The sequence below is a fragment of the Anolis sagrei genome, chromosome 2 (assembly GCF_037176765.1).
Source record: "Anolis sagrei isolate rAnoSag1 chromosome 2, rAnoSag1.mat, whole genome shotgun sequence".
NCBI lineage: Eukaryota > Metazoa > Chordata > Lepidosauria > Squamata > Dactyloidae > Anolis > Anolis sagrei.
The window spans coordinates 7230287-7254257 of record NC_090022.1 but is presented as its reverse complement, the minus strand read 5'-3'; the positions used below and the strand labels follow the sequence as shown (position 1 = coordinate 7254257).

The window sequence follows — 23971 nt, the reverse complement described above, 5'->3', positions numbered from 1 at the left end:
CTTTTTTTCATTCTTTCTCTCCTTTCTTCTCTCTCTATCTCTTTCTTCCTTCCTTTCCTTCCTTCCTTCCTTCCCTTTTTTCATTCTTTCTCTCCTTTCTTCTCTACCTTTTTCTTTCCTTTTTTCCTTCCTTCCCTCCCTTTTTTCATTCTTTCTTTCCTTTCTTCTCTACTTTTTTCTTTCTTTCTTTCTTTCTTTCTTTCCTTCCTTCCTTCCCTTTTTGTTCTTTCCCTCCTTTCTTCTCTTCCTTTCCTTCCTTCCTTCCCTTTTTTCATTCTTTCTTTCATTTCTTCTCTACATTTTTCTTTCTTTCTTTCCTTCCTTCCTTCCTTCCCCCCTTTTTCATTCTTTCTCTCCTTTCTTCTCTACCTTTTTCTTTCTTTCCTTCCTTCCTTCCCTTTTTTATTCTTTCTCTCCTTTCTTCTCTACCTTTTTCTTTCCTTCCTTCCCTTTTTTCATTCTTTCCTTTCTTCTCTACCTTTTTCTTTCTCTTTCTGTCTTTCTTTCCTTCCTTCCCCCCTTTTTTATTCTTTCCCTCCTTTCTTCTCTACCTTTTTCTTTCTTTCTTTCCTTCCTTCCCCTTTTTATTCTTTCTCTCCTTTATTCTCTTCCTTTTTCTTTCTTTCCTTCCTTCCTTCCTTCCTTCCTTCCCTTTTTTTCATTCTTTCTTTCCTTTCTTCTCTATTATTTTCTTTCTTTCTTTCTCTTTCTTTCCTTCCTTCCTTCCTTCCTTCCTTCCTTCCGTCCTTCCCTTTTTCATTCTTTCTCTCCTTTCTTCTCTACCTTTTTCTTTCCTTCCTTCCTTCCTTCCTTCCTTCCTTCCCTTTTTTATTCTTTCTCTTCTTTATTCTCTACCTTTTTCCTTCTTTCCTTCCTTCCTTTCTTCCTTCCTTCCTTCCTTCCCTTTTTCATTCTTTCTCTACTTTCTTCTCTACCTTTTTCTTTCTTTCCCTCCTTCTTTTCGCTGCTTTTTGGTGATTTTTTAAAAATGATTTTCACTCCTTGGTTAGTGGGTGTCTTGTGGCCAAATTGGTGTCATTTCGTCCAGTGGTTTTTGAGTTATGTGCATCCCATTAAGAAATAGCCGGTCTGAGTCCCTCTACAGAGGTAGAGAAGATAAAAGTTTTAAATAAATAAAATACAGAAATACACCTTAATGGCGTAACATTAGAAAATGTTGACCATTTCTGCTCCCTTGGCAGCCATCTCTCCACCAAAGTCAACATTGACACTAAAATACAACACCATCTGAGCTCTGCAAGTGCAGCATTTTTCCAAATGAAGAGGAGAGTGTTTGAGGACCAGGACATCCGTACGGAGACCAAGGTGCTTGTTTATAGAGCTATTGTCCTCCCAACCCTGCTCTATGCCTGCGAGATGTGGACTGTCTACAGACGTCACATGCAACTCCTGGAACGATTCCATCAGCGCTGCCTCTGGAATATCCTGCAAATCTCTTGGGAAGACAGGCGGACAAACGTCAGCGTGCTGGATGAAGCAAAGACCACCAGCATTGAAGCGATGCTCCTCCGCCATCAACTCTGCTGGACCGGCCACGATGTTCGGATGCCCGACCACCATCTCCCAAAGCAGTTGCTCTACTCCGAACTCAAGAACAGAAAATGGAAAGTTGGAGGACAGGAAAAGAGATTTAAAGACAGGCTCAAAGCTAACCTTAAAAACTCCGGCATAGACACCGAGAACTGGGAGGCCCTGACCCTTGAGCGCTCCAGCTGGAGGTCAGCTGTGACCAGCAGTGCTGCAAAATTTGAAGAGGCACGAATGGAGGGTGAAAGAGAGAAACGTGCCAAGAGGAAGGCACGTCAAGCCAACCCTGACCGGGACTGCCTTCCACCTGGAAACCGTTGCGCTCACTGTGGAAGAAGATGCAGAAGGGCTCCACATCACCTACGGACCCACCTTGGAGGACCATCATTCTTGGACTATGAGGGATCGCCTAAGAGATAGGATCCTTATGATCCATCTCTTGACTACTTAATTGTGCTCAGGGCTTCAGATGGATACACCAGCAGTTCATTGGGTTGCTGTGAGTTTTCTGGACTGTCTGGCCATGTTCCAGAAGCGTTCTCTCCTGACGTTTCACCCACATCTCTGGCAGGCATCCTCAGAGATTGTGAGTTCTGTTGGAAACTGGGCAAGTGAGGTTTATACACCTGTGGTATGTCCAGGGTGGGTGAAAGAACTCTTGTCTGTTTGAGGCAAACGTGAATGTTGTAATTCGCCACCTTGATTATCACTGAATGTCCTTGCAGCTTCAAAGCCTGACTGCTTCTTCCCTGGGGCAATCCTTTAATGGGAGGTATTTGCTGGCCCTGATTGTTTCCTGTCTGCAATTCCCCTAGTTTCAAAGAGACCTCACAACCTCTGAGTATGCCTGCCAAAGATGTGGGTGAAACATCAGGAGAGAATGCTTCTGGAACATGGCCATACAGTCTGGAAAACTCACAGCAACCCAGTGTTTCGGGCCATGAAAGTCTTCAACAACACAGCAGCTAACTGGATTGCTGTAAGTTTTTCGGGCTGTATGGCCATGTTCCAGAAGCATTCTCTCCTGATGTTTTGCCTGCATCTATGGCAGGCATCCTCAGAGCAGCTAATTGTTTCTAATCATATACTGTCCTCTTGTGGTTGCATCTAGCACTGCATGCATACACAGTGATAGGCAAGTAGCTAATCCACGTATGGGCAAACTTGGGCCTTCCAGGTGTTTTGGACTTCAACTCCCACAATTCCTAACAGCCTACCGGCTGTTAGGAATTGTGGGAGTTGAAGTCCAAAACACCTGGAAGGCTAGACTTGGGCCTGAGCTAATCCTATCTATACACTGCCCTCTTGTGGTTGCATCTGAGCGATACATACAGACATACCTTTTTGTTTGTTTTGGGGGGCCCAGCTCCAAAAGGGAGAGTTTTTACAAATTGAAACCCCAGTATTTAAATTAGGATACTAAAAGGTATAGTTGCACCAAGTTTGGTCCAGACCCATCAAGCCATGTAGGAGCTTTCGAGGGACAAACAAACAAACATACATTTTAATAATATTTTCATTTAATGTAATTCTGTGGCAGAAAGGCAACATAAAAATGAAATGAATTATATTTTTCTTTACACAGGTGTTTCATAACCAGCATCCTATTCTGGTGCCAAACAGAGGATCAAGATGTAAAGGAAAGGAACACTGTGGCAACTGACTTACAGTGCTTCTTGCAAACCAGAGCAGAGTCCAGAGTAACTCCCAGGTATTTGGGTGTGCTGCAATGCTCCAGTGGGATTCCTTCCCAGGTCATCCTTGTTACAATAAGTCGTAAATGTGTGTTAAAGAAAAACCTTATGATATTAATTATGTACAGCTGGTAATGTAGGTCAGCCAGCATGTTTGGGCCACATCCGGTGGGGTATAACTGTACGGATTTTAGAATACAGTTTGGAGAAGCAATATGCTGTAATGCTGCTCTGCTCTAACAGTGATGCTCTTTGCTATGGTGGAATAGCTATTTACTCAAGGTTTATGTTTTGCTCTCTCATTTGTTGTTCATTCGTTCAATCGTCTCCGACTCTTTGTGACCTCATGGACCAGCCCACGCTAGAGCTCCCTGTCGGCCGTCACCACCCCCAGCTCCTTCAGGGTCAGTCCAGTCACTTCAAGGATGCCATCCATCCATCTTGCCCTTGGTCGGCCCCTCTTCCGTTTACCTTCCACTTTCCCCAGCATAATTGTCTTCTCTAGGCTTTGTTGTCTCCTCATGATGCGACCAAAGTACTTCAGCTTTGTCTCTAATATTGAGGATTAAGAAGTCTTATTCTGTGTTATTTACAAGGACTATGTAAGTTTGTTGCACTGTTTGATTTTTACAACACTGCAAGTTTATGCCTCTGCTGATAAGAGTTCCTTTTTCCCCTCTTGCCTGTGTGTCTTTTGCATGGGACTTGGCTAAAATCCGCTTCTGTGCAACAATCCTCAGAGCTCGAAATGCTTGTCTGTTCTCAAGATGGAAAGCACACATCCACATTTTAGATGGATTAGGAATCAGCTGGCTTTCCCTGTAATAGGCAGTAAGAGCACCTAAAGCTTCGGAGAGCTTCTGTCCAACCATTTCAAAACTCCCTGCTCGAGCGGTGATGGCCTGATCGTCAGCAAAGATGAAACTTTCTGTCTCTTCTGGCAGGGGTTTCTCAGTTGTGTAAATGTTAAACATTGATGGAGCGAGCACTCTCGCCTGAGGCAGGCCGTTCTTCTGTTTCCGCCATCTGCTTCTCTGACCCTGGAACTCAACAAAAAAGCTCCTGTTTTGTAGCAGATTTCCTATGAAGCAGGTACTTTCAAAGTAAGTATTTCATAATTACACAATTGATGGAGCAAGCACGCTCCCCTGAGGCAGGCCGTTCTTCCGTCTTCGCCATTTGCTTCTCTGACCCTGGAACTCAACAAAAAAACTCCTGTTTTGTAGCAAATTTCCTATGAAGCGGGTACTTTCAAAGTAAGTACTGCACAATTAAACAATTGATGGAGCAAGCACACTCCCCTGAGGCAGGCCGTTCTTCCGTCTTCGCCATCTGCTTCTCTGACCCTGGAACTCAACAAAAAAGCTCCTGTTTTGTAGCAGATTTCCTACGAAGCGGGAACTTTCAAAGTAAGTATCGCACAATTAAACAATTGATGGAGCAAGCACACTCCCCTGAGGCAGGGCATTCTCCAGTCTTCGCCATCTGCTTCTCTGACCCTGGAACTCAACAAAAAAGCTCCTGTTTTGTAGCGGATTTCCTACGAAGTAGGTGCTTTCAAAGTAAGTATCGCACAATTAAACAGGAAATAACACTTTCAAACCAGGAACAGAAAAAAAAAATCAAATTTTGCTACAAAATGTAATAAGCAATTACTAAAGATCAAGAGGATAAGCTGGGCAGCAAAGGAGATGCCACACTCACCGTGGCACCCACAAGTATTGCACACTCACACAAACAAAGCATTCTTTTTACAACTGCTTTTTTTCTCACATTATACAAATATTGGCTTACGATCAAGAACTTTTTCTTATCTTTATAAAAAAAATCTTTTCAAGCAGTAGTTGGAAAGCATAGCTAGAATTATGGTAGAGAGAGAAAAATGAAGTCACACAATATTTACAAAATGAATCCAGGGTATAAAGGGGCTTTAAGCAGACGTGCAATCCACTGTGCAATCCCAGTTTTAAAGGGTCTTCTATTCTGTGATTAAGCTGATTAAAAAGCAATTTGTAATTGACAGATTATATTCCATGCTGGAGAAAAGAGCATGTTTACAAACAATGTGAATATTTTGATAGCTATGAGGGTTGAATGAAAAGTAATGCCTCCACTTTCATTACTTGGGTTTGGATGGGAATATTTTCATAAATCAAACGCAGAAGTAATCCTTAGAATGTGCTATTCGCTTTTCCACATAATCACCAGACAATTGGATACATTTCTGCCAACAATGAACAAGTTTTCTGAAGCCATCACAGAAGAAGTCGACACTATATTTCTGCAACCAGCGTCACACAGTTCTCTCAACGTCTTCATCAGAAGCATAATGATGTCCCCACAGATCTTCTTTCATTATCAGGAACAGATGGAAGTCAGACGGTGCTAAATCTGGACTGGATGGAGGATGCCGTACGGTGGTGAGATCCAGTCTCTGAAGTTCTGCTGTGTACCCAACGTGCACAGATCTTCTGATAGCCAAGCAAAGCGATAATGTGACCCACACGTTCTTGTGAAATTTCTATTATGCTTGAAATTTCTCTCTGAGTGATATGACGATCACCCTGAATCAATCTGTCAACCTTTTTCTTGTGAAACTCAGTGGTTGCTGTCACAGGACGTCCAACTCTTTGTTTGTCACGCATTTCAGATGTTCCCACCTCAACAGACTGCGCTCTGGCATCACGAAATGCAGAGCCAAACTTAAGAAATGGGGCTACAAAGTGGAATCCATGACATGTGAGTGTGGAGAAGAGCAAACTACAGACCACCTGCCGCAATGCAACCTGAGTTGCACAATGGAGGACGTTCTTGCGGCAACACCAGAGGCACTCCAAGTGGCCAGATACTGGTCAAAGGATATTTAATCAACTACCAAGCTTGCAAAGTTTGTGTTTTGTTTGTTTGTTTGTTAAAAAATGCAATGCAACTGTTTGGTCTGCTCCTGACACGATAAATAAACCTAAACATCTAAACGTACTCGCCCAACAACGCACAGTACACACATCAACACAATCACCATAAACAGCTTGCATTCCCTGATGAATCTCCTTTGGGGTGACACCTTCTGCTGTCAAGAATTCAATGACTGCACGTTGCTTAAGTTGCATCGATCGACTGTGCAAGATTCCATACTTTGCACTATATCAATGCTAATGCTTCCCGCCAAAATGGAACTATAGAGGAGAGTCTACTGAACAAGCCAGTACCTGCCACATAGCAGTACTGCCATCTGTCGAGTTACAAAGGTGGAGGCATTACTTTTCATTCAACCCTCGTATTAAGACATGAATCCACCTTGGATCTTTGGATCTTCTACCAGGCATGGGCAAACTTGGTCCCTCCAGGTGTTTTGGACTTCAACTCCCACAATTCCTAACAGCCTCAGGCCCTTTCTTCTTCTTCCTCGGCCGCTTAAGCGGAATTACCAGGGTGGGACAAAGGACTCTTGTCTGCTGGAGCTAGGTGTGAATGTTTCAATTGACGACCTTGATTAGCATATGATGGCCTGACAGTGCCTGGAGCAAACTTTTGTTGAGAGGTGATTAGATGTCTCACCCTGGCCAGTCCACAGATATATAAACCTTTTTTCCTAGTTCCAACAGACCTCACTACCTCTGAGGATGCTTGCCATAGATGCAGGCGAAATGTCAGGAGAGAATGCCTCTAGACCATGGCCATATAGCCCGAGAAAAAACCTACAACAACCCAGTGATTCCGGACATGAAAGCCTTCGACAATACAGAGATGCAACTGTCTTTCGAGCTGTAAAGGTAGACAGGACGGTAGACAAATGGTCGGGAGCTTACTCCGACCCGGGTTAGCTTCGAACTCAGTAGAAATTTTAATGCAGCTGACTTCCCAACCAGCTGCGCCATAACCCGGTCCACTCTGTAATCCACTCTGAATCCCCTTGGGGAGATAAAGTAAAATATAATTAAAGTGTTGTTGTTGTTGTTATTCTAACACTCTGATCCTATTCCTGATCTCTTCCCACACTCTTGGCATTTGCATGACTCTTCTCCTGGTGAGTTTTGAGGCCTGATTTGAAGATGTAACTCTTCCCACACTCCAAGCATTGATAGGGTTTCTCTCCTCTGTGGTTCATCTCATGCCCAACGAGATTCCTCTTTTCGGTGAAGCCTTTCCCACACTCCTGGCATTTATACGGCTTCTCTCCCGTGTGGGTTTTCTGGTGTCTTTTGAGGTCTCCTTTCTGGCGGAAGCATTTCCCACACGCCTCGCATATACACGGCTTCTCTCCCGTGTGAGATTTCCGGTGCCTCTTGAGGGTTGCTCTCTGACTGAAGTTCTCCCCACACTCCAGGCACGGGTACGATTTCTCCTCCGTGTGACTACTCAGGTGAATTTTGAGGTTCGACTTGTAGATGAAGCTCCGGTCACACTGCAGGCATTTGTGGGGTTTCTCCCCTCTGTGGTTCATTTCGTGCCCAATGAGGCTCCTCTTTTGAATGAAACCTCTACCACACTCTGTGCATTTATGTGGCTTCTCCCCGGTGTGGGTTTTTTCGTGCCGGGAAAGGGTCGATCTCCAACTGAAGCTCTTCCCACATTCCTGGCATGTGTAGGATTTCTCTTCCGTGTGACTGTTTTGGTGACTCTTGAGGATTGATTGGTAGATGAAGCTCTTCCCACACTCCAGGCATTTATAGGGTTTCTCTCCTCTGTGGTTCATTTCATGCACGGAGAGATTTTTCTTTGAAGCAAAGCCTTTCCCACACTCCAGGCATTTGTGCCGCTCTTCCTCTGTCGTGTGGATCTTTTGGTGCGCCGTGAGGCTCGCTCTCCAGCGGAAACTCTTCCCACACTCCAGGCAGGTGTGCAGTTTCTCGACGATGTGGCTATTGCGGTGATTTTTGAGCACCGATTTACAGCTAAAGCTCTTCCCACACACCAGGCATTTGTAGGGCTTCTCTCCTCTGTGGTTCATCTCATGCACAACGAGACTTCTCTTTTGGGTGAAGCCTTTGCCGCACTCAAGGCACGTGTACGATTTCTCTTCCGTATGACGGTTCCGGTGCTTTTTGAGGAGAAACTTGCAGCTGAAGCTCTTCCCGCACTCTAGACATGCGTATGGTCTCTCTCCCCTGTGGTTCATTTCATGCACAACGAGAGTTCTCTTTTGGGTAAAGCCTTTCCCACACTCCGAGCACCTGTAGGGCTTGTCCAACATATCCGATATTTTGTCATTTGTCAGGTGTGCACGAGAACCAAAGCTTGCTTCCAGCTGACGACATTCAGAAGGCTGTCCTTCCTCTATATAGTTTGTGGCGTGATCATTGAAGCATGATGGCTGGCCGTTATCATAGACAAGGCAGTTGCTCATTTCCGTACTCTCATCCATTTCCTTATGGACTAGGACTAGGATTTCCCCGGTGTTGGCATGGTACAGATCTTCTTCTCCTTCCACTCTCATGTTCCTTTCTTCTTCTGTTTTCAATGGCACCTGACATGATGATTCCCCATTTTCATTCACCTGCACAGCACCACCTTGAAAAAAGAAACAAACCGTAAGAAGGCATTCGAAAAGGGAAGCTGGGAACAAGTCTAGGTCCAGGGAAGTCATGCTACCCCTCTATTCTGCCTTGGTTAGACCACACCTGGAATATTGTGTCCAGTTCTGGGCACCACAACTCAAGAGAGATATTGACAAGCTGGAATGTGTCCAGAGGAGGGTGACTAAAATGATCAAACGTCCGGAGAACAAGCCCTATGAGGAGCGGCTTAAGGAGCTGGGCATGTTTAGCCTGAAGAAGAGAAGGCTGAGAGGAGATGTGGTAAAAAAAGGTAAAGATAGTCCCCTGACATTAAGTCCAGTCATGTCTGACTTTGGGGTGTGGTGCTCATCTCCATTTCTAAGCCGAAGAGCCAACGTTGTCCGTAGACACCTCCAAGGTCATGTGGCTGGCATGACTGCATGGAGCGCCGGTACCTTCCAGCCGGAGCGGTACCTATTGATCTACTCACATTTAGCATGTTTTTGAACTGCTAGGTTGGCAGAAGCTAGGGCTGACAGCAGAAGCTCACGCCGCTCCCTGGAATCAAACCTGCGATCTTTCGATCAACAAGCTCAGCAGCTCAGTGCTTTAACCCACTGTGCCACCAGGGGCTCCGGAGATATGATAGCCATGTATAAATCTGTGAGGGGAAGCCACAGGGAGGAGGAGGGAGCAAGCTTGTTTTCTGCTTCCCTGGAGACTAGGACGCAATGGAACAATGGCTTCAAACTACAAGAGAGGAGATTCCATCTGAACACGAGGAAGAGCTACCTGACTGTGAGAGCCGTTCAGCAGTGGAACTCTCTGCCCCGGAGTGTGGTGGAGGCTCCTTCTTTGGAAGCTTTTAAACAGAGGCTGGATGGCCATCTGTCAGGGGTGCTTTGAATGCAATATTCCTGCTTCTTGGCAGAATGGGGTTGGACTGGATGGCCCATGAGGTCTCTTCCAACTCTTTCATTCTATGATTCTAAGTCAATTTGGGCCATGGTAGCACAGCGAATTAAACCACCAGATACAGAAAATCTTGCCAACCAGACAGTTCTGTAAGTTGTAACAGAATCAAGTGTGTGTGTGTGTCGACCTTTCCCCTCTTGCCTTTGTGCAAAGTTATTGTGTCTTTTGCATTGAATCTGACTCAATTCCGCTTGAGCGCAACAAAGCCATGGGTCAGGGTGAGCTCCCACCAACCCTAGTTCCTGCCTACCTAGCAGTTCCAGTCATAGACTCAAAGAGTTGGAAGAGACCCATCCAGTCCAAAACCCTGCCAAGGAGCAGGAAAATGGCATTCGAAGCAACCCCCAACAGATGGCCATCCAGCATCTGCTTAAAAGCCTCCAATAAAAGAGCCTCCATCGCACTCTGGTGCAGAGAGTTCCACTGCTGAACAGTTCTCACAGTCAGAAAGTTCTTCCTAATGTTCAGGTGGAATCTCCTTTCCTGTAGTTTGAAGCCACTGCTTCACGTTACTTGTTAATCAAGTGTGTGTGTGTGTGTGTGTTAAAGAAAACCTTATACTGTTAATTTTTATGTGCAGCTGCTAATCTAGATCAACTAGTAAGTTTGGACCACACCCGGCTGGAAATCTGGGAGCTGAATTCCAAAACACTTGGAGGGCTGCAGGTTATAAGTCTGATCTGGCAACGGTGGTCCATGCCTTGGTTACCTCTAGATTGGACTACTGCAATGTAGTGTACGTGGGGCTGCCCTTGAAGATGGCCTGGAAACTTCAATTGGTTCAGCGATCGGCAGCCAGACAACTAACTGGAGTGAATTTCAGGGAACAGTCAACCCTCCTGTTTAATGAACTCCATTGGCCGACGTTCATTTTCCGGTCCCAATTCAAGGTGCGGGTTATCACCTACAAAGCTCTGAACTGTTTGGGACGCACCTACCTTCGTGACCGCATTTCCCTTTATGAACCTGTGCAATTTCTTTGATCTTCGGGAGAGGCCCTCCTCTTGCTCCCACCTCCGTCACAAGCACGGCTTGTGGGGACGAGGGAGAGGGCCTTCTTTGTGGTGGCTCCTTGGCTCTGGAACTCGCTCTCCAGGGAGATTAGACAAGCACCCACTCTGGCAGCCTTTAGCTTAAAAACTTGGCTTTCCTGGTGCACTATTGAAGAATGAATAACTAATTCCCACGTCCGGTCCTGTCTCAGTGTCAATCATCTTTCTAATACACTTCCTCCCTAAGTTGAGAATAACGTCATTGTTTATCCTACCCGAATCTCTCACTAAGAGAAACCGGTGGCAATTCCTAAACGGTTTTTCTACCGACCAAGAGGCAGAAGGATCCTTACCGAACAAGGTCACCATCTCATAATTCTCCTCCATGACCTCCCAGTGCAGGGTCTGTTGATCCGGATCCAGTAGGGCCCACTCCTCCTCGCTGAAATGGACAGCCACATCTTCAAAAGTCACCTGAAACAAGAAGATTTGGAGATCAATAATGCTTTCCCCACTACTCAGCAGAATCCAATATACACCAAAGCGAATCTGCCGGAAATTAGAACTCAGGGTTCAAAGAAAGAACTTGGAATTTTTGGAGTAGTTTAAAATGGAGTGCAATGTTTACACAAATTATTTTTCTTCCACTTATTTATTTATTTATTTACAGTATTTATATTCCTCCCTTCTCACACTGCAGGGGACTCAGGGCGGATTACAATGTACGTATACATGGCAAACATTCAATGCCATAGACACACAACACATATAGACAGATAGTCAGAGGCTATTTAACATTCCAGCTTTTTCTGGCCACTAGGGGAGCTGTCGCTTCACCGTCACCGTCCATCTGCGACACTGATGAAGTACTTCCTCGTTCCCGCTTGTTGGACATATTTATGGCCTCATAAATTAGTTAAATTAGCCACATATAAGTGGTACCTAAATTTCCTACTTGACAGATGCAACTGTCTTTCGGGTTGCAAAGGTCGACAACAAGCTACATAATTGGTCAGAAGCTCACTCCGACCTGAGCTAGCATATAAGTGGTACCTAAATTTCCTACTTGACAGATGCAACTGTCTTTCGGGTTGCAAAGGTCGACAACAAGCTACACAATTGGTCAGAAGCTCACTCCGACCCGAGCTAGCATATAAGTGGTACCTAAATTTCCTACTTGACAGATGCAACTGTCTTTCGGGTTGCAAAGGTCGACAACAAGCTACACAATTGGTCAGAAGCTCACTCCGACCCAAGCTAGCATATAAGTGGTACCTAAATTTCCTACTTGACAGATGCAACTGTCTTTCGGGTTGCAAAGGTCGACAACAAGCTACATAATTGGTCAGAAGCTCACTCCGACCTGAGCTAGCATATAAGTGGTACCTAAATTTCCTACTTGACAGATGCAACTGTCTTTCGGGTTGCAAAGGTCGACAACAAGCTACACAATTGGTCGGAAGCTCACTCCGACCCGAGCTAGCATATAAGTGGTACCTAAATTTCCCACTTGACAGATGCAACTGTCTTTCGGGTTGCAAAGGTCGACAACAAGCTACACAATTGGTCGGAAGCTCACTCCGACCCAAGCTAGCATATAAATGCTACCTAAATTTCCTACTTGACAGATGCAACTGTCTTTCGGGTTGCAAAGGTCGACAACAACCTACACAATTGGTCGGAAGCTCACTCTGACCTGAGCTAGCATGTAAGTGGTACCTAAATTTCCTACTTGACAGATGCAACTGTCTTTCGGGTTGCAAAGGTCGACAACAAGCTACACAATTGGTCGGAAGCTCACTCCGACCCGGGCTAGCTTCAAACTCATGACCTTAGTGCAGCTGACTCTCAGCCAGTTGCGCCACAATCCCGATAGCGCAGCAGGCTGAGAGTAATATCACATGCAAAGGCCCAAAATGTTAGAATTTATTCTAATTGTTGGTGATAGCCTTGTAGTAGTAGCATTCTTGTTCTTGCCTCCATGGAGAAGGCCCCTCCGAAGTGGCCCAGTCACACCGCATGGGACCCACTAGAACAGTGGTTCTCAACCTGTGGGTCCCCAGAAGTTTTGGCCTTAAACAATGTTTGGGCCGGGCTGTAGCACCAGCAGCAATAGATCACTGCCAATCAGAAGGTGGCAAGTTGGAAGCCCAAGTCAGATTGAGCACCCAACTGTTAAGCCTAGCTTACTGTCTGCCTAAGCAGTTCCAAAACAGCTGAGCTGTGAGTAGAGAAATTAGGGACCGCTTAAAGTGGGGAGGTATTTTATGACATCATAGAAATGCTAGTGATTATTTTCATCACTATGATACTTCATCTTGTTGATGGGAAACTTCCCACCGGAGTGGAAATCATCTATCGGACAGATGGCAAACTATTTAACCTCAGCAGACTGAAAGCCAAAACCAAGGTTACAACAACATCTGTGTAGCTTGTTGTCGACCTTTGCAACCCGAAAGACAGTTGCATCTGTCAAGTAGGAAAATTAGGTACCACCTATGCGTGGGGAGGCTAATATAACTAATTTACGAGGCCATAAAAAAGACTCCAGCAAAGCATGCAGGGAATGAGGAAGTACTTCATAAGTGTCGCAGATGGACGATGAAAGCGACAGCTCCCCTTGTGGTCAGAAACGTTAAATAGCCTCTGGCTGTCCGTCTATATCTGTTGTGTATCTTTGGCATTGAATGTTTGCCATATATGTGTACACTGTAATCTGCCCTGAGTCCCCTGTGGGGTGAGAAGGGCAGAATATAAATACTGTAAATAAATAAATCTGTTATGGAACTCCAATACGCTGATGACAACGTCATCTGTGCACATTCAGAAGAAACCCTACAAGCCACGAGAAGCTCGGCCTGTCACTGAACATTGAGAAAACCAAAGTGATCTTCCAGGGAATGTGGAAGGACATCATCTGTGTTGCATATGGACGATGAAAGCGACAGCTCCCCTGGCGGTCAGAAAAGTTAAATAGCCTCTGACTGTCTGTCTATATCGCTTGTGTGTCTTTGGCATTGAATGTTTGCCATATATGTGTACACTGTAATCCGCCTTGAGTCCCTTGCAGGGTGAGAAGGGCGGAATATAAATACTGCAAATAAATAAATAAATAAATAAATCTGTTATGGAACTCCAATATGCTGATGACAACGTCGTCTGTGCGCATTCAGAAGAAGCCCTACAAGCCACTCTAAACACCTTCGCAGAATCATACGAGAAGCTTTGTCATCCACGGGGTGAGAAGGGCGGAATATAAATACTGCAAATAAATAAATAAATAAATCTGTTATGAAACTCCAATATGCTGATGACAACATCATATGTGCGTTTTCAGAAGAAGCCCTACAAGCCATTAGAAGCTCAGCCTGTCACTGAACATTGAGAAATCCAAAGTGATCTTCCAGGGAATGCGGAAGTACTTCATCAGTGTTGCAGATGGACAATGAAAGCGACAGCTCCCCTGGCAGTCAGAAAAGTTAAATAGCCTCTTACTCTCTGTCTATATCTGTTGTGTGTCTTTGGCATTGAATGTTTGCCATATATGTGTACACTGTGATCCACCTTAAGTCCCTTCCAGGGTGAGAAGGGCGGAATATAAATACTGTAAATAAATAAATAAATATTATTATGGAACTCCAATATGCTGATGACAACGTCGTCTGTGCTCATTCAGAAAAAGCCCTACAAGCCACTCTAAACACCTTTGCAGAAGCATACGAGAAGCTCGGCTTGTCACTGAACATTGAGAAAACCAAAGTGCTTTTCCAACAGGTAACAGCCAATCCGTCTGCAATGCACATCACATGCAACTCCTGGAACGATTCCATCAGTGTTGCCTCCGAAAAATCCTGCTTACCTTACATATTCCTTTACATTAATTATTAATTAATTAATTTACCTTATTTATATCCTGCCTTTCTCTACCCCGACATACCAAATCAGTTAAAACAGAAGTTAAACATTAAAAGATAATAAGCATAATAAAACTACATTTCAATGAATCACGACATCCAGTCAGAGTCTAAAGGCCAATTCGTAGTCAGATTGTACATATTCCATACTAACATTCCTGTACTGCTGTATTTTTCAAACGCCTGCTCCCAGAGCCAAGATTTGACTGTCTAAACACTAAGGACGCAAAGCAATGGCTTCAAACTACAAGAGAGGAGATTCCATCTGAACATGAGGAAGAACTTCCTGACTGTGAGAGTCGTTCAGCAGTGGAACTCTCTGCCCCGGAGTGTTGGAAGAGACCTCTTGGGCCATCCAGTCCAACCCCCTGCCAAGAAGCAGGAATATTGCATTCAAATCACCCGACAGATGGCCATCCAGCCCGTTTCAAAGCTTCCACCACACTCCGGGGCAGAGAGTTCCACTGCTGAACGGCTCTCACAGTCAGGAAGTTCTTCCTCATGTTCAGATGGAATCTCCTCTCTTGTAGTTTGAAGCCATTGTTCCGCGTCCAAGGAAGCAGAAAACAAGCTTGCTCCCTCCTCCCTGTGGCTACCTCTCACATATTTATACCTTGACATTTGGGAGTTGTAGTTGTTGGCCAAATTGGGCCAAACTTCCCACACAGAACCCCCATGACCAACAGAAAATACTGTGCTTGCTGATGGTCTTTGGCAACCCCTCTGACACCCCCTCATGACCCCCCCCCAGGGGTCCCGACCCCCAGGTTGAGAAACACTGCTGTAGATGCTATATGGTGTGACATTAAAGTTGCTTTCCCTTCATGTTGCTTTCCTGATGGGGGTTCTGACACGTATTTAGGGAATTCTGCAGACAGTAAAGTGATATTGACTTTAAAGTAAAGAGAGATATTGACAAGCTGGAATGTGTCCAGAGGAGGGCGACTAAAATGATCAAGGGTCTGGAGAACAAGCCCTATGAGGAGCGGCTTAAAGAGCTGGGCATGTTTAGCCTGGAGAAGAGAAGGTTGAGAGGAGATATGATAGCCACGTATAAATATGTGAGAGGAAGCCACAGGGAGGAGGGAGCAAGCTTGTTTTCTGCTTCCTTGGAGACTAGGACGCGGAACAATGGCTTCAAACTACAAGAGAGGAGATTCCATCTGAACATGAGGAAGAACTTCCTGACTGTGAGAGCCGTTCAGCAGTGGAACTCTCTGCCCCGGAGTGTGGTGGAGGCTCCTTCTTTGGAAGCTTTTAAACAGAGGCTGGATGGCCATCTGTCAGGGGTGATTTGAATGCAATATTCCTGCTTCTTGGCAGAATGGGGTTGGACTGGATGGCCCAGGAGGTCTCTTCCAACTCTTTGATTCTATGATTCTATGATAGACAGCAACTCCCCAATTCTCCCCACTTCATTCCTACTTCCATCCTTTTACCTGATCCTGTTGTACAGAGGCCACTTCTCCTGCATCGGAAAAAGACAAGTAATGATGTCTTCCCAGATTGCTGCACCCAGAAGAGAACATCTTGCTGGTATCCAGTAGGGCCTCCTGGGTCTGAAGGATCTCTCTCTGCCACTCTTCCTGCCGCGCCTTCTCCTCTTCTGCCCGACTCAGGAGGAAGCCTTCAGCCAAGGCCACAGCCTGGGAGCTGGTCTCTGCCCCACATTCCCTCACCCAGCGCTCCATCTCTGGAGGAAGGATGGCCAGGAACTGCTCCAGGATCACCAGGTCCAGCATCTCCGCCTTGGAGTGTCTCTCTGGCTTCAGCCACAGGCGGCAGAGAGAGTGGAGGCGGCTGCACACCTCTCGGGGGCCCAAGACCTTCTGGAAGCGGAAGCGCCGGAAGCGTTGGCACTGAAGTTCTGGGGTGCACTCCTCCTCCAAGACATCCTGACCCATTTTGCTGGGGAATCCAACGCTTCTCCTGACCCACATTTGGCAGGGCTCTCTTCCCCCTTCATGGCTGGTCTGGTTGGGCGCCTCCATCTTCACTTTGGGCTCCAATGAAGTTTCCACCTGAGCCGAAGATGCTCTCTTCTGCACCCAATTATGTCACGAAGCAAGGGCTGCACAATACAAAAGGGAGAGCAAATCAGGGAAAGTCAAGTGCCTGCACAGCTGAGTGTGTGTGTGCGCTCTGTAACTTCTAATGAAGATTCAAAACTTGATTACCCTTCTCTTGATTGTCTTTGGGATTGAGTGTCAGCTGCATTAAGATCACTCTGACCAAAAGATTGTCCCGACATGAAGTCCAGTCATGTCCAACTCTGGAGTGTGATGCTCATCTCCATTTCTAAGCTGAAGAGCCGGCGTTGTCCGTAGACACTTCCAAGGTCTTGTGGCCGGCACCAGGATTGTGGCGCAGCTGGCTGAGTGTCATCTGCATTAAGATCACTCTGACCAAAAGGTCATGAGTTCGAAGCCAGCCCGGGTTGGAGTGGGTTTCCAACCAATTGTGTGTAGCCTGTTGTTGACCTTTGCAACCCGAAGGACAGTTGCATCTGTCAAGTAGGAAAATAAGTGTGGGGAGGCTAAATTAACTGATTTATGAGGCCACAAAGAAGACTCCAGCAAAGCATTCCAGCGGGGAAGCATGTGGGGAATGCAGAAGTGCTTCATCAGTGACGCAGATGGACGATGAAAGCGACAGCTCCCCTGGCGGCCAGAAAAAGTGAAATAGCCTCTGTGTATGTTTGTATATGTTTGTATGTCAAAAATTGGCATTGAATGTTTGCCATATATGTGTACACTGTAATCCAACCTGAGTCCCCTGCGGGGTGAGATGGGAGGAATATAAAAGCTGTAAATAAATAAATAAATGTGTGTGTGTGTGTGTGTGTGAGAGAGAGAGAGAGAGAGAGAGAGAGAGAGAGACTCAAGACACCAAAAATAAGAAGTCTTCGTTAAAATTTAACAAAGTTGATTTACTTACAGACTTCATGTACTTAGCATACAGGGATGCTGTTACACTCAAGATATGTACATTTTTACTTCGAGATGTTGTTGAGCAAGGATCTCTAAACAGAAACTTAAGTCATCCCCCGCCACCCACACTGTTCGAAATAGCAACCTTCTATGAGCCTCCTATACTAGTGATTTGTTATTATATAATTGTGAATGCTTATGTATGTTGTATGAACATATATATTGAGTTTTCCCTTAACTCTACGTTGTTTGAGGTTGTGGAAGGGACTGCGGACCATGTGACCAGATCTGGGACTTTTCAGCCTAAGACTCCATTTTAAAAGCCAGTTTGCATCAGAAGCAGGACAGTTCAGTACAGAGGTAAGGGTCAGTCAGAGGTGGCCCTAGGTAATTTTCAACGGTAAGCAAACAGTATTTTGGCACCCCCCCCCCCCCAACCAATCATTGATATATATTTTCTGTTTGTCGTGGGAGTTCTGTGTGCCATATTTGGTTCAATTCCATCATTGGTGGAGTTCAGAATGCTCTTTGATTGTAGGTAAACTATACATCCCAGTAACTACACTTGCTGCACTTACTCCCTTGCCTGGCCTGCTTTGGGTCCAGAGGCGTGCCTGAAGACCCCGGCGTGTGCACCAAAAGTGACCTCTTCTCCTGACTTTCTCCTCAGCCATTGGGACCAAGAGAGAGAGAGAGACAGAGGTGGAGATGCCCACCTTTCCTGAAGGTAGGCGCAAAAACAAAAGGACAGAAGGGACAGAGAGTTTCATCTATGCTGATGATCGTGCCATCACCACTCAAGCAGGGAGCTTTGAAATGGTTGAACAGAAGCTCTTCAAAGCTCTAGGTGCTCTCACTGCCTATTACAGGGAAAACCAGCAGATCCCTAATCCATCTAAAAGACAGACATGTGCTTTTCACCTTAAGAACAGACAAGCATCATGAGCTCTGAGGATGACCTGGGAAGGAATTGCACTGGCGCATTGCAGCGCACCCAAATACCTGGGAGTCACTCTGGACCGTGCTCTGACCTACAAGAAGCACTGGCTGAATATCAAGCAAAAAGTGTGTGCTAGAAACAATATCATACGAAAGCTGACTGGCACAACCTGGGGATCACAGCCAGACACAGTGAAGACATCTGCCCTTGCGCTGTGCCACTCTGCTGCTGAGTATGCATGCCCAGTGTGGAACACATCTCACCACGCTACAACAGCAGATGTGGCTCTTAATGAGACATGCCGCATTATCATGGAGTGTCTGCACCCTACACCACTGGAGAAATTACACTGCTTAGCCGGTATTGCACCACCTGACATCCGCCGGGAGATAGCAGCCATTAGTGAAAAGACCAAGGCAGAGACATCTCCAGCTCATCCCCTGTTTGGGTATCAGCCAGCACATCAATGACTTAAATCAAGAAATAGTTTTCTAATATCTACTGAGACACTCACTGGAACACCTCAGCAAGCGAGAGTCCAAAAGTGGCAGGCTCAAACCCAGAACCTCAACCCATGGCTGATACCAAATGAGAGACTCCCCCCTGGGCACACAGAGGACTGGGCGACTTGGAAGGCGCTGAACAGACTGCGCTCTGGCACCACGAGATGCAGAGCCAACCTTCAGAAATGGGGCCACAAAGTGGAATCCACGACATGCGAGTGCGGAGAAGAGCAAACCACTGACCACCTGCCACATGCACAATGGAGGACCTTCTTGCAGCAACACCAGAGGCATTCCAAGTGGCCAGATACTGGTCAAAGGACATTTAATTAACTACCAAACTCACAAATTTTGTATTTTGTCTGTTTGTTTGCTTTGTTCTGTTAGAAATGTAATATAATTTGACTGGTTGTCCTGACACGACAAATAATAAATAGCTGTTTCAGTCTTCAGTTTCAGGACGCTGCATAACCACTCCCAGCAACAGCCAAAAGTTTCTTCAGCTCAAAAGGAGCCATCAAGCTAAGCAAAGCTCCAAATTTGCAAACCTAGTGCCTTGTTATATACTGAAACAGATAACACAGCCAATTGTCTTGTGCCAGCTGTGACAAAAAATGTTCCTCCCCATTACTTAAAAAACCCCTAGTAGCAACAGGAACAAGTTGAATGCTCTCAGGCTGCATCGATGATGTGCCATGGAAACAGGAGGACTTTTTCAACAGACCGATTGCATAGGGTGAAATCTGTGTCCATCACTCTGATCCTGAGACTAAAGTCCAGTTGATGCAACGGAAGCATCATGACTCACCACCTCCAAAGAAGGCGCACGCCCAACTCTTGGCAGGCAAGGTCATGCTCACAGTATTTTGATACCAGCATAGAGTAGGATTGATGGATTTCCTAGCAAAGGGGGCCATGATCACTGAGGCAGACTAGGCTTCATTGCTGAGGAAATGGTGGGAGGCCATCCAAATCAAGAGACAATGTGGCATGCTCCAGAATGCACCAGTTCACAGCTCACCTGTTGCCCAAATGGAAGAAGCATGCTCCTGTGGCTTTGGAATTCTACGGCATTCCTCTGATTCACCCAACCTTGCACCATTGGACTTCCACCTCTTTCCAGGAAGGAAGTTATTTTTGAAGGGCAAGGATTTTTCAGGCGATGAGACTCTTGATTTCCAAAGTCACAACGTGGCTTTTGGAGCAACCTGTCGACTTCTACAAGCAAGGTGTTGACAGTGGCTTAAAAAGATGGAGAAGTGCATGTCTCTGGGTGGCACTGATGGAGAGAAGGACTCAGAACTGGGCCAAGTTTCATTGCTCTCCATCCACAGGAAGTGGGTCAGGGGGAATCTTTAATGAACACCCATTGTATGAGTCTCCACTGCGATATAATGGGGTGATCGTATGATAGCTGGGCTCGGAAGCTCCAAGTTTTACGGAGATTCCGCAAAGGTGGTTATGAATAAGGGAAGGAAGGGAGTGGACTGAGAGCGGGGAGAGCGAAGGAAGGATAGAAAGGAGGGGATGCTTAGGGTAAAGGTTAGGGCAAGGTTTAAGGTTTGGATTAGGGTTACGGTTAGGGTACGGTTTAGGGTTTAAGTTAGGATTAGCGTAAGGGTTAGAGTAAGGTTTAGGGTTTGGTTTAGCGTAAGGGTTAGGGTAAGGTTTAGGGTTTGGTTTAGCATAAGGGTTAAAGTAAGGTTTAGAGTTTGGGTTAGCATAAGGGTTAGGGTTTGGGTTAGCGTAAGGGTTGGAGTAAGGTTTAAGGTTTGGGTAAGCGTAAGGTTTAGGTTTGGGTTAGCGTAAGGATTAGGGTAAGGGTTATAGTAAGGTTTAGGGTTTGGGTTAGCGTAAGGGTTAGGGTAAGGTTTAGGGTTTGGGTTTGCGTAAGCGTAACGGTAAGGGTAAGGTTTAGGGTTTTGGTTAGTGTAAGGGTTAGGGTAAAGTTTAGGGTTTGGGTTAGTGTAAGGGTTAGGGTAAGGGTAAACTTTAGGGTTTGGGTTAGCGTAAGGGTTAGGGTAAGAGTTCGGGTAAGGTTTAGGGTTTGAGTTAGCTTAAGGGTTAGGGTAAGGGTTAGGGTAAAGTTTAGGGTTTGGGTTAGCGTAAGGGTTAGGGTATGGTTTAGGGTTTGGGTTAGCGTAAGGGTTAGGGTTTGGGTTAGCTTAAAGGTTGGGGCAAAGTTTAGGGTTTGAGTTAGCGTAAGAGTTAGGGTTTGGGTTAGCGTAAGGGTTAGGGTTAGGGTATGGTTTAGGGTTTGGGTTAGCGTAAGGGTTAGGGTATGGTTTAGGGTTTGGGTTAGCGTAAGGGTTAGGGTTTGGGTTAGCTTAAAGGTTGGGGCAAAGTTTAGGGTTTGAGTTAGCGTAAGAGTTAGGGTTTGGGTTAGCGTAAGGGTTAGGGTTAGGGTATGGTTTAGGGTTTGGGTTAGCGTAAGGGTTAGGGTATGGTTTAGGGTTTGGGTTAGCGTAAGGGTTAGGGTTTGGGTTAGCTTAAAGGTTGGGGCAAAGTTTAGGGTTTGAGTTAGCGTAAGAGTTAGGGTTTGGGTTAGCGTAAGGGTTAGGGTTAGGGTATGGTTTAGGGTTTGGGTTAGCGTAAGGGTTAGGGTTTGGGTTAGCTTAAAGGTTGGGTAAAGTTTAGGGTTTGAGTTAGCGTAAGAGTTAGGGTTTGGGTTAGTGTAAGGGTTAGGGTTAGGGTTTGGGTTAGGGTAAGGTTTAGTGTTTGGGTTTGAGTTAGGGTAAGGTTTAGGGTTTGGGTTATCTTAAGGATTAGGGTAAGGTTTAGGGTTTGGGTTTGCGTAAGGGTTAGGGTAAAGTTTAGGGTTTGGGTTAGCGTAAGGGTTAGGGTAAGGTTTAGGGTTTGAGTTAGCGTAAGGGTTAGCTTAAAGGTTAGGGTAAGGGTTAGGGTTTGGGTTTGAGTTTGAGTTAGGGTAAGGGTTAGGGTAAGGTTTAGGGTTTGGCTTTGTGTAAGGGTTAGGGTAAGGTTAAAGTTAAGGGTAAGGCTTAGGATTTCACCATTAATAAACTCTTAAATTCCTTCTGTATTATCTGTCTCTGGCCTGGCTTACATTAGCTAAGTCTCTCTTGCGCAAACAGCGCTCCCAAAGGAGCGATACCGCATCTCCGTAATGCTTGGAGCTTCCGGACCCAGCTATCATACTATTACCTATAATGGAATGAGATATTGGGATACAGGGTAGTGTAGATCAGGCATGGGCCAACTTGGGCCCTCCAGGTGTTTTGGACTGCAACTCCCACCATTCCTAACAGCCGGTAGGCTGTTAGGAATTGTGGGAGTTGCAGTCCAAAACACCTGGAGGGCCCAAGTTGGCCCTTGGCTGTATATACTAAATGAGAAGCATTTTCCTATCTCTACTCACCCCACCCCACAAGATAGACTAGCAATAAACAATGGCATAGTCCTGACACAGCAAAGGGATGAGATCTCCCTTGAACACTAAAGATTGGCATCTTTCCAAAGGAGGAATCAGATGAGCCTCATTGGTGCAATGCCTGGGTGGGTATACATCAAATCCAACCTGGCTTCATGGGAAGGAATTTTGGATTTATGCAAACTACAAATCCCACCTTTTGGCTGGCTCATCTCAATCAGGCTGACCTATTATGGAAATGTGCAGGAAGACAACTCACCGCAGAGAAAGCCAATTCCTCTCCCCTTTCTCAAGCCTTTGCTGTTCCTTTGCTTTTTGCAGCCTCTCTTCCGGGTTCCTGACCAGTGGGCGTGGCTTCCCCTTTGAAGACACGCCCCTTTCCCGCCCCTGCCTCCCTTTAAAGGGGAAGTTAACCCTTTGAGCTCTGCCTGCTCTTTTAGGTAACTTGCCAACCAGTGAAGCTCACCACCCAGGAATCCAGTTGGATAAGAGCCAGGCTGCAGTGCAGAGAGATTGCTATCCTACTAGAAATGCCATTACAGACAAGATATAGTAATTTCCCCTTGCAATTACGAGGCAATTACGGACCTTTTCCCTACAGGTGTTGGCTATTTGTTTGAATTCTTCTTTGGTGATTTCTCCCTTTTTCCACTTCTTGTGCATGTCTCTTTTGTGTTTTAGCACAGTTAGTTTACCCGCAACCAGAGAAACTGTGACCTGCACCGATGATGGACCTGGACCGAACTAACTCAACCTACTGGAGGGGCTTGAGGGGACTGAATCACCATAGTGGGACTTGTAGTTTACCCTGCAGCCAGAGAGCACGCTGTACCCCACGCATGATGCATCTAGAGCAAACTTGCCCAACATAATAAACTTTATGTAAACTTTATAGAGTTTCAGGGGGTGAACCTGGCATGATGTGAGTTATAGTTCACCCACAACCAGGCATGTAGCCGGGGGGGGGGGGGGGCTTGAGGGGCTTCAGCCACCCCCCCCCCCCCCCGAAATTCTCATGGTGGTTCTCGAAAAGGCCTTACTGGTACATTATTTAAACTGTTATGTTTATTCATATCATGATCTGATCACCATACTCAGTATATCCCATATGCATGGGGGTATTGGAGTAATGATACAAAAGGTTTGCTAGGCTAGACCCTCTTTCACTCAGACTCAGCCCCCCCCCCCCCCGAAACTCAGCCCCCCTGAAACCCCCCCTGAAAAGAACTCAGCCCCCACCCCCTGAATCGAAATCCTGGCTACAGGCCTGCCTACAACCTTATGCATTGTGTACATCTATATCTATCTATCTATATAATAAAAGTTAATGTTTGTATGTGGAGGGTGAACGTAGGTAAGGTGTATGTAGTAGTTTTCTGATTGGCTCTCACTTTCACAGGCCACTGCGACCCACAGGAATTATGGATCTTGACCAAACTTGGCACACATAACCCCTATGACCCACTTTACGTCCTGGTGCAGTTTGGGGGAGGATGGACCATGGATGATGGGATTTGCAGTACTTTCAAACACTTCAGCTCTCACAGACCACTGTGATGCCCACCAATGACAGATCTGAACTAAAATTG

The 23971-nt window shown here is 45.8% G+C and overlaps 1 protein-coding gene across 1 annotated transcript in view; it reads right to left on the bottom strand.

Annotated features, from left to right (window-relative positions):
• LOC132765319 (uncharacterized) overlaps positions 1 to 23971 on the bottom strand; it is a 66188-nt gene that overhangs the window by 24007 nt on the left and 18210 nt on the right. Inside the window, exons 6-9 of the mRNA XM_067463267.1 lie at positions 22059 to 22156; positions 16061 to 16672; positions 11061 to 11181; positions 7240 to 8753 (exon numbers count right to left, since the gene is read on the bottom strand). Coding sequence (XP_067319368.1) covers positions 7240 to 8753; positions 11061 to 11181; positions 16061 to 16672; positions 22059 to 22156 — 2345 coding nt within the window. The remainder of the gene's footprint in view (positions 1 to 7239; positions 8754 to 11060; positions 11182 to 16060; positions 16673 to 22058; positions 22157 to 23971) is intronic.